Source organism: Trichomonas vaginalis, chromosome I (genome assembly GCF_026262505.1).
Source record: "Trichomonas vaginalis G3 chromosome I, whole genome shotgun sequence".
NCBI classification, from domain to species: domain Eukaryota; phylum Parabasalia; order Trichomonadida; family Trichomonadidae; genus Trichomonas; species Trichomonas vaginalis.
The window spans coordinates 26794312-26810959 of record NC_067203.1 but is presented as its reverse complement, the minus strand read 5'-3'; the positions used below and the strand labels follow the sequence as shown (position 1 = coordinate 26810959).

The 16648-nt window shown below is 33.2% G+C and overlaps 9 protein-coding genes and 2 pseudogenes across 11 annotated transcripts, besides 1 other annotated feature; 8 read left to right on the top strand and 3 right to left on the bottom strand.

The window, feature by feature from the left end:
• Positions 1-159: 159 nt before the first annotated feature.
• TVAGG3_1056180 (uncharacterized protein) lies at positions 160-1076 on the top strand (the record flags this gene model as incomplete). The annotated part of the gene is made up of 1 exon (XM_001308770.2): positions 160-633. The coding sequence occupies one exon, from the start codon at positions 160-162 to the stop codon at positions 631-633; it is 474 nt and encodes a 157-aa protein (XP_001308771.1).
• Positions 1077-1490: 414 nt separating this feature from the next.
• TVAGG3_1056170 (transcription-initiator DNA-binding domain ibd family) lies at positions 1491-2462 on the top strand (the record flags this gene model as incomplete). The annotated part of the gene is made up of 1 exon (XM_001308771.2): positions 1806-2462. The coding sequence occupies one exon, from the start codon at positions 1806-1808 to the stop codon at positions 2460-2462; it is 657 nt and encodes a 218-aa protein (XP_001308772.1).
• A 189-nt stretch (positions 2463-2651) lies between these two features.
• TVAGG3_1056160 (tubulin polyglutamylase TTLl9-related family) lies at positions 2652-3926 on the bottom strand (the record flags this gene model as incomplete). The annotated part of the gene is made up of 1 exon (XM_001308772.1): positions 2652-3926. One exon carries the CDS (start codon positions 3924-3926, stop codon positions 2652-2654), a length of 1275 nt encoding a protein of 424 aa, XP_001308773.1.
• A 699-nt stretch (positions 3927-4625) lies between these two features.
• On the bottom strand, positions 4626-5217 carry TVAGG3_1056150 (uncharacterized protein; the record flags this gene model as incomplete). The annotated part of the gene is made up of 1 exon (XM_001308773.2): positions 4768-5217. One exon carries the CDS (start codon positions 5215-5217, stop codon positions 4768-4770), a length of 450 nt encoding a protein of 149 aa, XP_001308774.1.
• Positions 5218-9841: 4624 nt separating this feature from the next.
• On the top strand, positions 9842-10084 carry TVAGG3_1056140 (serine threonine-protein phosphatase family; the record flags this gene model as incomplete). The annotated part of the gene is made up of 1 exon (XM_001308776.1): positions 9842-10084. One exon carries the CDS (start codon positions 9842-9844, stop codon positions 10082-10084), a length of 243 nt encoding a protein of 80 aa, XP_001308777.1.
• Positions 10085-10088: 4 nt separating this feature from the next.
• Positions 10089-10937, bottom strand: TVAGG3_1056130 (uncharacterized protein; the record flags this gene model as incomplete). The annotated part of the gene is made up of 1 exon (XM_001308777.1): positions 10089-10937. The coding sequence occupies one exon, from the start codon at positions 10935-10937 to the stop codon at positions 10089-10091; it is 849 nt and encodes a 282-aa protein (XP_001308778.1).
• Positions 10938-11836: 899 nt separating this feature from the next.
• Positions 11837-16648: part of a mobile genetic element that runs on past the window's edge.
• TVAGG3_1056120 (uncharacterized protein) lies at positions 13236-13637 on the top strand (the record flags this gene model as incomplete). Its single annotated transcript, XM_051255878.1, has 1 exon — positions 13236-13637. The coding sequence occupies one exon, from the start codon at positions 13236-13238 to the stop codon at positions 13635-13637; it is 402 nt and encodes a 133-aa protein (XP_051081452.1).
• Positions 13657-13809, top strand: TVAGG3_1056110 (uncharacterized protein; the record flags this gene model as incomplete). The annotated part of the gene is made up of 1 exon (XM_051255877.1): positions 13657-13809. One exon carries the CDS (start codon positions 13657-13659, stop codon positions 13807-13809), a length of 153 nt encoding a protein of 50 aa, XP_051081451.1.
• TVAGG3_1056100 (phage tail repeat-like family) lies at positions 13829-14413 on the top strand (the record flags this gene model as incomplete). The annotated part of the gene is made up of 1 exon (XM_051255876.1): positions 13829-14413. The coding sequence occupies one exon, from the start codon at positions 13829-13831 to the stop codon at positions 14411-14413; it is 585 nt and encodes a 194-aa protein (XP_051081450.1).
• On the top strand, positions 14452-15003 carry TVAGG3_1056090 (annotated as a pseudogene). The gene has a single exon. A coding segment is annotated over exon 1 (552 nt).
• On the top strand, positions 15471-16353 carry TVAGG3_1056080 (annotated as a pseudogene). Its single transcript has one exon. A coding segment is annotated over exon 1 (883 nt).

The window sequence follows — 16648 nt, the reverse complement described above, 5'->3', positions numbered from 1 at the left end:
AAAATACGACAAAATTTTGAAAGCTTTGAAAATTTTTTTGTCTAAAAATTTTAATTATTTTGATTTTGTATTACTTTTATTATGTCTGCAAAATTTGAAAAACCGTCAAAATTTTGCCCAAAAAAATTTCAATAAAATTTTTTACTTCACTTTTTTTAAATGGAATCTAATCATAATGAACAAGATATTTATGAAGGTCTCATTATGGCTAAGAAGCTAGCTACGATGATACCTACATCTCTCTCGATTGATGACTTGTTCTTCGATCAAGTAAAGAAACAAGTCAAAAATAATAATTATATGGATAAAAATGTTTTTATTCCTCCTTCACCTAGTGTGAGTTCAATTGGCGCCGTGAAAGCGGAAACGCCAAAGCGGGAGACAAGTAAGTTTTCGTTCTTATTATCTAAAAAATCGCGTAAAGTCGAAAACAATGCTTCGCCTTCCAAAATGCATTATGAGCTTCCCAATACCTTCAAGCTCGGTACTGGAATTGCAAAGCTCAGACCGATCTATGCAATTTCTTTCCAGAACTTGAATGATGATTCTGATAAGAATAATAATAACTTACCACAGCATATAATCCAAGGAGCCGTTCAGGTCGAAAGCGATTTTACTGATTCCGATGACTGATCTCCATATTTTTTCCAATCAGATTTTTCCCTTTGTTTCTAGATTGTCATATTAGTTTTTCCTTCGTGTATTACCTGTGTTCTTGTTTATAGAGTCTCATAATGCTTTAATTGCTTACTAATTTGAGTTTGGAAAATGTTATGAGTTGATCTTGGAACTTTGATGATTGATATATGCAATCATTGATCTTCATGTTGAATTTATAATGTTTGTAAAATAAATTTTAGTATTCAAAAAAAATTATCGAAATCTTTTTTTCTAACATGAAATATATTGCCAAAAACATAAATTTTTTTCATGACCTCTAACTATTAGCAGTGAACAACCAAAGGAAAAAATAAATATTTGATATAAAACAATCGATATGATTTTATCATCAACTGCAATGAAGTACAACACTATGAGATCGATAATAAATGATTTAAAATGAAAACAAATTTTTCATATTGAAGTGGTCCGAAGTACCTGAAAATCTAAAATGATGGTTTTATCACTGAGTACATTATGTTTTGTATGATTTAAAGGATAGAAACAATATGTTTTCAAATGAAATGACTAGAAAAATTTGCAATTATTTCATATCTTTGCAATGAATCTCAGATCATGCTTTTATTATATTTCAAAAAAATCAATGTGTTATGGCTGTCCAAAAAAGAACCAATATTTTTCAATAGGAGATAGGTTTCAGAAAATATTTACTTATTTGAAGCTTCTACCGGGTCAATGAATAATTTAGCTTATTTCCTTCAAGAATAATAGTTCCCTTTTGTAATGAAGCTCTTTTCATTGGAATTCGTAATCTTGAATCATGTTGCATTTATTTCTAAGGTTTCAATATTTAAACTATTGGTAAGTGAGTGATCTATTGCTTGATATATTATAGAAATATATTTCATCCATTTTTAATTGAAAATAAAATAAATTGGAGTTCGAAATGCTTGAAATAGTCTATATTATAGAACTTTTAAATATATGGAAAAAGAATTCAATAAGTTATTTTCAATATACTCTGAAATCTTACGTTATTTCAAAAATTGCATAATAGTATATGAGTTCAATTAAACTATAAAAATCACTTATCTTCAATGGAAATAAATTTGAGTTTGACGGTATCCCTCTCAAAATTGAAAATGATTTTCAATTGAGACGATTATTACCTAAAATCAAAAATTATGTTGAAAAAAGATTGCATTGCTCTTTCCGAATATCCAAAATTCTGGGCTCTTTTAAACTCAACTGATATGTATCAGTATATGTATATCAGAACAACACTCCTAGCCTCAATTGGAAAGAACATTCGCAATAAAAGCAATGAAAATTTTGCAGATATTCTTCAACTTCTTAAGAATTTCTGCCAAAGAGGAGATTGTGAAGATTGGAAGAGGTGCCTTGTAGCAGGAATCTGCTTCTTCGGCAATGGCTCAATTGCAATCAATACACATCAACTCAGATTATTCATTGGAAAGTGCAAATCATCTATAAATGGATCACTTCATAAACTTGGCTTCAATTATGGCCTTGAACGAAGTGAAGCCACTGCAAACATCATTGGAATGATTCCGATGTTGAAGGAAAACCCATCAGAGTTAAGACAATGGACTCTTAGATCCCCAGTTCCATTAAATGATGTCTCATCAGTTGTTCTATCTGAACAATCTGACTGTGAGTCCATAAAGAGTTATTCTTCTCCAATTGCTGAACCAGTTAAGTCAGATGATGCTAAGAAGGCTACAACAAATACAAAGCAACCAGCAGCTGAAGAAAATACTTATTCTTTATTTAATGATATAGAGTTCGAAATAAATTCTCTTATAGATCTTGGATTATAACCCTTGTATTATTTATATTAATGGTGATTTACGTAAATCATCTTTCTCTCTTTATTTATTTTATGATTATTTTTTCTTTTTTTTTTTCAAACTAACTTGAATAATGGATAATGTATCTGATATCCAAAAGTGTGGTGCATTAAAAATAGTCAAATTTTATAACAAAACAACAAAATATAATATGAGACATTATTTCTTGTTAAGGGCTGGAATCTTTTTAACAACAAACTTGCTGTCTTTAGTACGGTATGGATTATTCGGAGAGCCTTTAACTGGACAGTTACAACCAAGATATGAAGTACAGTTTGTTGAAGTCTTAGCGACGACGGGAGCGTTATTCCAGGCAAGATCATAACCTCCATAGTGTAATGGCATGTCTTGATTTTCTTCTCTGTTTTGGTATAATTGAACCAAATCAAGCATTTCATTGAGCATACTGAATTTCATATCGTAGTCCTCTTCTGTATTTGCATCTAAACTAGGTGATGCATTGACTTCGATCAACCACGGACGAAGATCGTCTGTAATTAAGATATCGTAACCGTAAAGTTCGTAGCAATGCTTGTCTGGTATAACCGATGATAAAACTGAAAGAAGAGAGTTCAAGATGATTGATTGAATTGCTGTAAAGAGTCGATTTGTAAGTTCAACGCCATGGCGATGGATAAAGTAAGTTCTGAGACTATGTGTATCCCACTTGCAACCATGGCGAGGATTGTAAGCTTCTGAATGAGTTTGAACTGCAATATTTGTCAAATGAACGTCACGATCGAAAGATTTCATAGAAAATGGCTGAGAAGAGAACCTACAGAATCCTCCTCTGTAAATGTAAACGATGAGTGGATTGAAAGAAAGAGTCAAAGCGTATAATCTGATATCAAATTTTCGGCCTCCAACGAGATATGGATTTGGAATGTATTTCTGAACAACGTAAGTGCATTTCATTCTATCTTCTGGTGTTTCCGCTGAATTCATTTTGTTGTTATTCGAATTATTGAATTTGACTGCTTCTTGTTCACTTTGAAGGAATACAATTCCAGAACCCATGGATCCACCTACTGGTTTTGCTATCCAAATATCGTTACAACCATGAATTTCTTGGCGAAGCCTCATCCAATCATTTGGTAGAACGAATGTTTGTGGAAAGAAATCCATTGTAGATTCTTGACCTGTCTTCCTTAATTCTCGACTGAGTTTCATGAGATTTTTTGCCATTAAATCTTTTCGGGTTAATTCGAAAGAATTAGGAAAATGGTTGACGCGTTGATTTGGTCTCAAGACTATTGGGGATGGTCCTAGCATATGTGCTCCTATCCAAGCCCTACTTGCCCAAATAAAATCCCATTCCATATTTTCGTCTTCATCCTCTTCCTCTGCACATGGAATTTCAGTATATCCACGAGATAGGAAGACGTCTTTAATTGTATTCTTCATGTGACATTGAAAAGATAATGGCTTCGACATTGATATGATGTCACTTTTTGTTTTCCAAATTCAATTTGGGAATTCCCATTGTTAGACTGGATAACAGAGTTTATTGTTAAGATTAAATTGAAATATTTAATAAAATACTAGAATCTTACCAAAAGAATGGAAAAGAGTTAAAATTTCTTCAAATTTAGCACTAATATCAGAAAAGAATTGTGTCTGCTACCATTTTCAAAATCCAAAAAAATTAGAAATTATAAAATATCAATAAAGGGTCCTAAGAGTTGAATATCATTTTTTGAAAATCGAATTTTTTTTTGGAATTTCCAATATTAAATTTCAATTTTCAGGGGGATATCATTATTAAATGATAGTTTTAAATTGATAGAATTCATAGATTAATAAGATATTTTTGAAATATGGAAATGTTATTATGAAATTTAATAAGTTTCAACACAATATTTTTGATATCGAAACGATAATATATGTTTTTAGATCCAATCTAATTAGATTAACGGAATGTGTTAAATAGAAGGTCCCAACTACGCATTTTCAAAAAATTTCTGATATCCCTTTATTAATGTTATTTATTCTTGACTTAGCTCCAGCACATTTATTAAATTCGATATTTAATTATATTTTATGTCCTTGAGATGTTAATCACTGTTTATTCAATCAAAATGAAAAATGCGACTCATTTGTAGGCATCATATTAAATAAATAATGAAGGAAGATAAGAAAATCCCTTAAATTAAGAGGTATCCTTTATTAAACATATATAACCGTAAATATAAAATAAAAACAAATCCGAAGGTTGGGGAAATACATGTAAATTCTCCAACAAAGTATATATAAATGGACCAAAAATGAACAAACCTTAGTTCAATTGTACTTCAATCTCGTCATCATTTTCACTAGATTCGAGATCGTCTGATGATGAAGATGCTTTAGAAACAACATCTATTAAAACTTCCATTGGCAAGAAGTTAGGAAGTGGGTTTTCCATTATAAGTTTTGAACCGTCTTCGAGAGTGTATGTGAACATTTCCTTTGCCTCTTCAAATGGAGGTGGGATATTGTAAATGGATTTCTTGGAGAGAACATCTGGGGTCGAAATAACATATTGACAATCAAGTTCACCTGCTTCTGCAACTCCTTCATATGGATTGTAGTTACTTGTCTCGTCAGATGATGAGAAGTCACTATCGAAAGTGTTGTCGCAAGAAGATTCGCTATCAAAATCGTAGAAAACTGGCTTTGAATTGAACTGGTATGATTCAACAAATGGAGCATTATCATCTACTGCTTGGTATAAAATCTCAGGCATGGAAAAGAGTTGAGACTCGAAAAAAGTGAAGTAATTGTGAGAGGTTCAAGCTTTCAATTGATTTGCTGGCTATGTCAAATTCAACCGAATTTATTGAAAAAACTCTCACAATTTCAGACTGAGCGATATAAAATAAAATATGCAGGAAATATCATATATATTAATAATATAATAAAATTGATTTTTATTATTACAGTTTCAAGAGAACTCAGAAAAATTGAAAAGAAAAAAGGCCCAATCATTCACAAAAAATAATAGAAATATGTCAAAAACACAATCATCACACATACTTACTAGTATTAGGATACCATGATTATACTATTTTTATTTGACGAATTTCTGATTGCATTTTATTGAAAATGTTTACAATGATTTTATCGGTACAACAATTTTTGAATAAAATAAGATTGATACCTGCGAAGATTGATGTTTATTCAATTTGGCCAACTTTTGATTTCAAGAGCCTTGTACCGATAAACTAGCCTTGTACTGTCATTTTATGGTGATGTAAAGTATTCAAAAAATTTGCAATGTAAACCATTACATGGCAGAAACTTTAAAATAAACAAAAACATGACACTTAGTACAGGGGCTTTTTGGCTGGTGAAGTCAGATAAAACGTGGCTCAAGTGCTCGTTTAAAATTAAAAATGGAATTTCTCACAGTCGAATTTCTTGGTAGACAACAAAAGTTTATCATCAATTGTCGCGCCGAAGGTATGACATATAGTCAAACTAAGCTTGCATGGGAGGAAGAATACCCAGATCTCGGAACTTTAACATCCAATCTCATTGATTTAGTTTTGATTTTATGCGAGGAGGATAACATTTTTGTTAGCTGATGTAGAACTAGAATATAATTCTTCCAGCTATTTATATTCACTTTGAATTATTGTTTTGATTTGTAAACACTTACCAAATCTCATTTCTGCTAACTCAAAATTGATATGCATAAGCACTCTAGAAATATTTTTGAAATTCCATTTGATTGCTCGGTTTAATTTTTATCACTTACGATACACTTCATAATTGCTAAAATTCGAACATCAAAAATATATCCATGCATGATCAATTCAACGCTCAACCATTCAAAGGAATAGTAATCAAAAATAAATTTCTATCAACATTTTGTATTTCTCAACATATATGGGGAATTACGATTCATTATTACATACTGACACACATACATAAATGTATTGAGCTTTTGGTAGAAAAAAACTCTAAAATATTTATTTTAAATATTGGGAAATCAAAGTGTACTATATAGTGAACTATATAATCATATCACATTCAACCATTTTCATATCCTTCTATGATGAAAGGTTCTTAAATTATTTTCATTCAAAATATACTAGAATCAAAATCTCGAGCACAAAAGTGACATTGAATACTTGTAACTATAGAATTTCCATGTAAACTATTCATTTCTATCGTTTTTTGTAGTCCACATTTCCTCACTCTCGATTTTACTCATAAAAATATTAAAAAATCACTATACAATATATAAAATATATATTTATATGGTTAAAACAATGTTCTTTTTGCGAGATTTCATCTGAAATTAAAATTAGGGATTTTTTGAATTTTGAACTAAAATTTGTGATTGGCAATTATTGAATAATCGATTGGAATATGAAAGAAATACTTTAAAATTGAATAGAATGTGCCGATAGAATTTTTCTCACAATTTTAAAAAGCTGTCCAAATCCTATTTTTGATTGAGTTTTTGCAATTTTTATATATCAAGTGACAAGCTAAAAATCAAATTTTTGTTGTACTACTGTTAATGCAACTATTTGTAAATTACGTGCATCCTTTGTATTCGAGTAATCAACACCGAGATTACATATTGTAAGAAAATCTTTGGAATTAGATTTTTATTTGAATTTAAATTCGGACAGTCTAGTTCATGTTGCTTCGTGAGAATATATATAATTTGCAATATGAAAAGATTTAGGAAACTGCTCGGCATTGCCTGAGATCTAATCTTAATAATTTTTTAGATATGTTGAAATATGTAATATTTAGCTTCAATATCATTTATTATGGTGTGTCTTTGCTGTTTTGTGATATTGGATATCAATGACTCTTCTGTGAACGAAAAAATCATTAAATTCTAAACGTAAGCGAAACTCATTCAATTTATTATTAGAATCAAATCTATTTTAAAATTGAGCTATTTGATAAATCACAAAAGAATACTTTATATTTTTAGTCAAAATTTGTTGATAGGAGCTTATTGGCGCAATCTACTGATCTTCCTGGAAGGAGCGCACAGACCAGTCAGAAGCGCTCCTTCCAGGACCAGAAAGTCTAGAAGGGGGCCCTGACCTTGAGAAAAGACCCCCTTCCAGGCCTTTCTCAAAGGAATATTGTGCCATTGTGGGAGACATGCAGTGGCAATGTCTCCCAGAATGACACTTTGTGACCGACAGGAGTGCATAATGCACTCTTGTCGGTCATTGTTTTGCAATCACAAAGTGATTGCAAAAAATTGTGCCATCCAGAGGCAATGTCTCCAGGAATGATATGTGCAGACCGACAAGAGTGTGTTATGCACTCTTGTCGGTCAAAGTTCCGCATTCAAGTTATGAATGCGGAACATTGTGCCATTGTGGGAGACATGCAGTGGCAATGTCTCCCAGAATGACACATTGCGACCAACACGAGTGAATGGGACACTCTATTCTTTCAATTTTCCCATTAATATTTTTCTTTTTTTATTAGATCAATAAATAAACTATTTTAATGTTCATTATTACATAAATCCATATGAATCAATCCGCTATTTATTTAGTCTCTAATTTTAATAGCTTTTTTGAATCTTGCAATCTAAATACCCTCCATTTCCAGGAATTACCGTCACTTTTTTCACACCATCTAAAAAAGCTTCTATATCTCGACATATATAGACATTTTCAAAGCTTTTTAAAAGAGTATATGATAGAAAAAAGGTTGAATTTTATGATTTTGTACTTTGTATGGAAATATGAGATATGAGATTTAATATGATTTGATTGCAAGTTGAAATTTTTGATTTTTATTGTATAGCATTTTTATGATATGGAGAGTGTAATTAAAAAAAAAGGTAGTGGGGCTTCCAGGCGCGTTGCGCCCTCTAGCCCTGACGATGTTTAGTATAAATGAAGTTTTTATTCGGAAAATTGTTAGTCTTCTGGGTCGAAAACATTATCTAATGTGTCACTTTTCACAAATTATATATGTTTTCATGTTTTGTCACTTTTCTGTCACTTTTCGGGTAAAAAATTTTTATTATTATATATAAATGAATTTTACAAAACCACCGTTACCGTTCTTTGGAAATAAGAGTAGATGTAAAGATATTATATTGAGAGAACTTAAGAAACTACCGAATGGTCTAACATTTGTAGATTTGTTCGGTGGAAGTTTCTATATATCCCATTTATGTCATACAATATTTCCTGACTCAAAGATTATATGCAATGACTTCGACAACTATATGGACTGTCTCAAACATATTCCAGACACAAACAATATATTGAAAGAGTTAAAAGAAAAGATACCTATAGGTAAGATGGAACGTATACCATTAGATAAGAAAAATATTGTGAGAGAGGTTTTGAAAAAAGCAGAATATATAGACTGGGATAGTATATCTGCTAGACTATTATATAGTGGTGCTATAAGAGTTCATGACATTGAAACACTTATGTCAAAAGTTTTATATCTTAACTATACAAATGTTTTCAAAGAGGACATAGAAAAATATATTGAGGGTATAGAGTTTGTGAGATGTCATTGGACAGAGTTGTATGAAAAATATAAAGACAAGGAAAATGTTTTCTTTATAGTGGACCCGCCGTTCTATAACACATGGGATTTTCAATACCAAGTAGACTGGACTTTGAGAGACTCTTTAGAAACTTTAGACGTTATACATAACCATCCATGCTTTTACTTTACATCCGATAAAAGTGGTTTGGAAACCGTTATGAGATGGTTAGAGGACATACATGACTATGAGTTTATATATGACAAGATAGAATATGAGAGAGGTCCTATAAACCGGAGAAAGTGTCACAATAATGAAATTTTATTAGTAAGTAAATGTAGTTTGAAATAGGACTACTTGTTTTAGGTTTTTTCCATTGTGTCATTTATTTATTTGACGTGGCAGAAAAGTACAGAGAATATGAAGATGAACCAATGCCTGCAAATGTTCAGTATATGTACTCGTAAGAGATATTTTTATCTAATATTAAATGGACGCACAGAACTTAGCGAATGCACAGCAACCTGGACAACCAAACCCAGAGAATATTCCAAATGAAGTTAGAATACAAACTGCAATGGCAAACTATGGTCAAGTGCCAACAGATGTACAAATGCAAACTGCCATGTCAAATGACGCTGCGTTAGGTTTGCCACCATGATATGCAAATATGAGATGGAAAGAGTTTTATACAAACCCTGAAGTGGGATATAAACAACTTTATGCAGATGACGCGAACACAGGAGTTGACCCAGAATATGTTTTCTACCAGAGGAGAAACAGAATGTATGAGCTCCAGTTAAAGAATGCTATGGAACTCAACAGGAAACGTAAGAGACTAGGCGGACATTAGATTTTTACATATAGTAAAATGGGTTTCTTCAGTAGTATTGGAAACTTCTTTCGAAATGTTGGAAGAGGTATATGGAATGGAATAAAATCTGTCGGAAGAGGAGTATGGAACGGTGTCAAAAATATTGGTAAAAGAGTAGGTCAGTTCGTTGGTATTATACCTAAAGACCCTGAACCAGAAGAGCAAGCTCCTGTTATACAACAGCCTGAACCTGCACCACAGTCTAGTTGGCAACCAAATCCAACACCTCAACCGTATTAAAAAATTATATTTTTACCGTTCGATAGTAGTTGTATATGAAACTAAGTTCTAAGTAAAACGCATGGTATAATGGAATTATTCTTTTTCTTCCATCTGTAGTAAACCATACTTGAAAGTCTGAAATACTTCCACTTGGTGGTTCGTATAACTTTGTAGGTTTTTCGTAAAAGTCATTTGCCAAGCATAAAAAAGAGTTTTGGGCGCCAGAAAATGAAGCATGAACAATAATAGCATCTTGGTCGAAAATATTTTCATATGTTCCATTAGGGTTTTCGACTTCATAATAGTCCGGGTGTACTGGATATGCTGCAGGCTGATTTAACATCCTCATAAATCTATACCATGCCAAGTTGTTATATTTTGTAGAAATATAAACGTTTTCTCCAAGGTCTTCTATTTTATTGATTTTAACAGTTGCATTTTTCCTGTCATAAATAATATCGAGATGGTATTCTCCTTCGTCAATGTTATACTGGTTTGCATATTCGATATAGATATCGTTTATTTTTTCTTGAAAAGCTTGAAGAGTTGTTTCTAAATTTATAAGCAAACTAACTTGTAAAAGTTTTCCCTGTTCAAATTTCTCATACATACGTTTTTCTTTGTTATAGTATCGAACTTCAAAACCGACCGTAAATGGGAAACCATGTATGGCTTCTGAAATGAACTTCATTCTACGAAAGCCAATAGCTTTTGTGACGGATGGGTCTCTTAACCATCTTAATGGGTAGTCAAAACGATAGCCTTCATGCTTTACGGTATCTGTCTCAAACTTTTGACCGACATTAGTAAAAAGTTCATCTAATGGTTTAGTTGTAGCAACTCTAGAATTTTCTTTTTCTATTGGAAGCATATTTTATCTAGAATAAAAATGTCGAAAGATATTGCTTCCATAAGAGAAATACAACACAACCGACAACTCATTATGCAAGCTCTAAATAAGAACACAACAAACTTTTCAAACTATTCTAAGATATCTGAGTCATTGAAAGAAGGAAACTTAAAACTGACATTAAACCCAATGACAGATGAGTTTCTATTTCAAGACAAGAAGAACAATACTGTCTGTATAAATCCAACAAAAGGAACTTTAAACGAGAAACCTATAAATGAACTTCTTTTGAAAGCAGATGTGACAACAAAGCTGACAAAGAATATGTAGACGATGCAATAGCAAAGAAGAAGAAAGAGCTAACAATGCTTATGCAACAAAAGAACATACTCATCCTGAACTAGCAGACAAAACATATGTTGACAATAAAATGTCAAGTGAAGTGACACAAGGCTGAAAACGAATATTCTAAAAAGACTCATATACATTATATTAACCAAATACCAAGTCTTAAGGAAACATTAGAGACAAAAGCAGATAAGACTCATACACATTCTATATCTGATATTACAAACTTACAAGAAACCTTAAACAGGAAAAGTGCCGTTGGACATACACATTCTATATCTGATATTACAAACTTACAAGAAACCTTAAACACTAAAGCAAATAAGACTCATACACATTCTATATCTGATCTTACAAACTTACAAGAAACCTTAAACACTAAAGCAAATAAGACTCATACACATACAAGTTTTACAACTTTTACAGCAGATGATATTACACTAAACACAACCTTGCCAAGTAAAGGTCCAACAATACCACCGGCAACAAGTCTTGTAGATACTTTGATATCTAATGACAATAGTATTATGCATCTAAGACAGGAACTCAATGTGCTTAAACAAATTTTGCCGAATCTTATTTACCCGGTTGGCTCATTATATGTTTCAATGAACTCTACCAGACCAGAAGTAGTACTTGGTTTTGGAACTTGGACTCAAATAGTCGACAGGTTTTTGTATTGTGCAAACTCTTCAAAGGAAACAGGTGGAAGTAAAACGATTTCAGGTGCAAATTTACCTGCACACAGTCACTACATAGATTTAAGTACATCTCAAGCAGGTTGGCATAGTCATAGATATATTGGTTGGTCAGGAATGACAAAAGGTAAAGGATATGATGTTAAAGACGACGTTAAGTTTGCTATAAATTGTTACTGGAGTGACACTCAGGGAGATGGAAACCATACACATTTCGTTTCAGGATATACACAAACAACGGGACAAAGTAAAGACTACATGCCACCTTACATGACAGTTTACGCATGGTATAGAAATGCTTAGTCGTCATTTTCAACTTCTTTAGCATATTCGTCAGGAGTTGTCTTATATTTGTTAGGAACTGTCTTTGAAAGTATACCACTTGAACTTTGACAAGTTTGAAACGAGGTCTGGCATAGTAGTTTTATCTTCTGCTTGCAGTGTGTACATTTTGCCATGTTTGCCTAAAATTCATAATATTCTCTTGTATACTTTCTTCTATTTTTACGAACACGAATGTGAGTACCTGTCGGGTTCCCATTGTTGTCATAGTCAATAGTATTTTCATATGGGTCGCGTTTAGGTATTTCTATTTTTACTTTGTCACCTTTCTGAAGTTTGAAGCCCGGCATTCTTTCTTGTTTGTCTCTTTTGACTAAATTATTAAATATATAGTCTTTCTCTAAGTCGGGGTTGTTTTTCATTTCTTCGGGGGAGTGGTTTCCCAAACCTTTTTGTTTACGGTTATTGTAAATATTTAAAACTTGTCTCATCTTTGCCATGGAGAAGTGTCTATATTTGTCGTCATATGACATTTCATTTGCTTCACCACCTTGTGGTTGGTTTAAGTCTCTTAACATTTTTATACAACCGTCAATGACACCAAGAGCAGAATGGTTTTGGTCGACAATGAAATATTGGTTTACATTTTTTGAACGCAGATAGTTTTTAATATCATCTGATTTGAAAGAACTTTCACAGTCAGATGTCAGTTTTGTTGGATGGTATTTGTCAACGAATATTGTCAAAGCAGTTTTCACATCTAAAATATTTTTGGACCATAATGGTATGGCTTCACAGTATCTTGTGTTTTGACCAACAAATATTAACCAGTATGGTGGTCCATCTGTTCTAACTCTCAGAATGTTTTCCAAGATATCCATAAACCAAGCATTTGGTGTTGAACTAAAGATTTTTATCATGAGTGCTTTCTTTGTCGCTTTAGAAACATAGGGGTCCTTGTTCGGATTCGTCATTTTTTACCCTATAAGAAATGGGTTTATTTGGCGCATTAGCAGGAGTTGCATCCAGATTTTTGCCCGCAGTGGGAACAATAGCCAGAGGTGCATTTGGAATTGGAAAGAAGATTTTGAGTACATTAGGTATACTTAAAGAGAAAGCACAACCTATTATACAAACTGTACAGAAAGGTTGGGATGTAGCACGAGATGCAACAAATCTTATTCCAAATCCTGAAACAAGAGGAAAAGTTCAAGGATGGATGGACAATGTAGGAAGACAAGCAGGAAACTATTATAACAAAGCAAATGACTACTATAACCAAGCAGGACACTATATGGACCAAGGTGAAAGATTCTTTAACAGAGGATATAACCATGCACAACAGTGGGTAAACAATAACCAACCTCAACCGCCTCAAACGTGGGGAATGTAAATTTTTTTACTGAGATGAAATGAACAATGCAGCATTGAGACAAATGAGTTCAAGATGGATTTGTCGGCTTCCAGCAGTTACACCACGTGTTTGTAAAGTTCTTCCTATACCTCAGGAAGTTTTAGACCGACTTAAAAAACCTAAACAACCAGTTGAAAACAAACCAAACTAAAATTTTTTACTGAGATGAAATGACCGAAGAAGTTGAAACGGTAGATTTGACACCACAAACAAAAAGTTCAGAACCATTGTCAAAACCTGTCAAAGAACTTACAGATGAAGAGAAAAATTCAATAATAGAAAGTGCCAGGTCTGGAAATACAAACCCTAACTATAAAGTCACTTTTCATAGAAATGGAACGGCTAGTATCTCAAAAAAGAAACAGACTCTCACAAATAAAATATTGAAGTCTGAAGGAGCTTTCGAGACAACAGATGGAAAAGTTTACTTCACTGACCAACAGTTCATTATAGAACATCTCATTGACTTAGAGTCGAAATATTCTAAACTTTACAACAAACACAAAAAGTTGAAAGGAAAACAAAAACAAATGGCATATGATATTTATGAAGATGTTGACGACACAACTGTTCCTGCAAGTGAAGTAAAGTCAGAGGAACCGAAAAGTGACGAAAAACCGATAGAAGAAGAAAAACAAAAAACTGAAGATAAACCAAAACCAAAGTTTAGTTTCCAAACTAAACCAAGTCAACCTTCATTAGCTGGTATGGGTTGGCGTCAAAGACTTATGGCAGCAGGCGGTTATGTAAAGTAAAGAAAATTTTTTTTTTTTATAAAAATGCCCCATATAGAATGGATAGAAAGTCTGCTAGAATAAAAGCAGAGTTGCAAAGATATGGTTGGAGAGTTTCGAAGAATTTTAAATATAGGAAGGGAAGACCATAAAAGTCTATGACAAATTGTCTGGTCTTCGCTACGAAATGGATTTGGAAACAGCACGTGCCAATTATCCAAACAGACTAGAGAGGTTAGAAGAAGAACGTCTTATGGACATGCCTTTCGATGTTAGTGAACCTCAAGTTGAAGGACACGACGGCTTTGCCAGATTCTACTGGAAACATGACGAACAATTGCATCCTTTGAGAAGGAAAAAAGGAAAAGGTGAAGACGCACATGCTCCCATGGAAAGAACAAGATATGCATATGAAAAGTATCGTGAAGTTAGAAGTCAAATTACATCTGGTCGAACCTTTACAGTAAACTTTGACGAAGGAAAGAACAAAGAAGGCTTCATGGGAGTACTTGCTGCAATTCAAGACGGAAATAAGAAAGGACACAATCTCAGATTGACCATAACAGATTTGGATGGTCACATTTACTATGCACATGGCAATGAACAAACAGCCGCAAAACTTCTTGACGCTTTCAAGACTACAAAGAGAGAACAAATGGTTGACTCCGACTCAGACATTTTGAATGCAATTGAAGGAATTGCAAGTGTCAAGTTCGAATGGTACCAACCTAACCCTCAAGCAGTCAGACAACATGCTGGATACTTCCCGTTCATAAATAAGTCTGACATTGACTTGACAAGGTATGGAATTTACAATTCAATTGAAACAATTGTCAATGAACCTTGCATTCTTACATGTCTCAGGAACTCTGGTCTTGTTACAGATGAGAAGATGAAGTATCTTGAGTCATGTGTGAAGACAAGGTACATTCTCAGAGGTCAATTGGCAAAAATTGCACCGTTGGCAAATGTCAATATCCGAGTCAACATACCTACAGCTAAAGGTTCTTCACATGACGACTATGTTGTTGACAAAGACTTACCATGGTTGAAGATTGTAATTGTCCACAACCACTTCATGTTGAACGAAAGTCTTACAAACCCATTCTTTGGTAAAAGTAAGTGCAACATTGTCAGAGCTGTAAACATTCTTTTCGAGAAAGGTTTGTTGGAACCAATTCCAGATGACAAGCTGACAGAAACTTTTGTACCAAAAGACGAAACAAACTTTTCATTGTTAGCAAGACCAAAAGTTGTTCCAGACAAAGTTCTAGTACAAAAGAAGTACACAGTTCCACAAGGAGTTGGTATGTTCGGATACCAACCTGAACCAGAAGAACTTCCAATGAGGTTGCAAGAACTTCAAGATGCTATAAACAAACTTCCATTGAGACATCCAATTGACGTCAAATTGTATTGGAGAGCATCTGAGTTAGGTCAGAAGGTTTTATATGAAACAGGTTGCTTCGACGATGTTTATGAGATAACAGGAGAAGTTTCTCAGAAGATAAGAGACTCACTTAATTTCCACAAACTGGACCAATTGGTTGCGACAAGTTCGACTCAGATGAAAAGATATACTATGTCGACCTTAACGCTGCATACATGAGGTTTGTCCAATATATTCCGACTGGAATTCCAAACGAAGATGGTGAGTTCCCGGGAAGGAACTATACAGTTGGAAAAGTCATACAACAACTGTATGATATTAGGAAAGCTTCAAACCCCAAACTTGCAATGACACTCAAATTGCTTATGAATTCGACATGGGGATATTCCATTAAGAAACCTCAAGAGATGAAGAGTAAACATTATGAGAAGGTCGACAACTTTGTTGAAAGGTTTTCTCCTTTTGTTTTGAAGTACGAATTCACTCAAGGTCAAAGTGGCTTAGTAACCACATTAAAACCTATTGTCGAACATTGGTCTTACCCTCAGTTCGCAAAGGCAGTCCTTGACGAGTACAACAAATTCTTCTCCGAAGTCAAATCCAAAGTGAAGGTTTACTATGAGAACATTGACGCACTTATGACGAACGAAGAAGGATACAACAAACTCATTGAAATGGGTATGGTCGGTGAAAAGATGGGCTGTTTTAAGCTAGATAAGGTATTTTCCGAAGTTCATGTAATATCGAAAAGGAAATATTGGGGCATACTTGAAGACGGCACAGAAATAAAACATTGCATGAAGTAAAAAATTTATTTTTAAAAAAGTGACATTTTTTTTTTTTTTGAAATGTACGCTGAGTTTGTT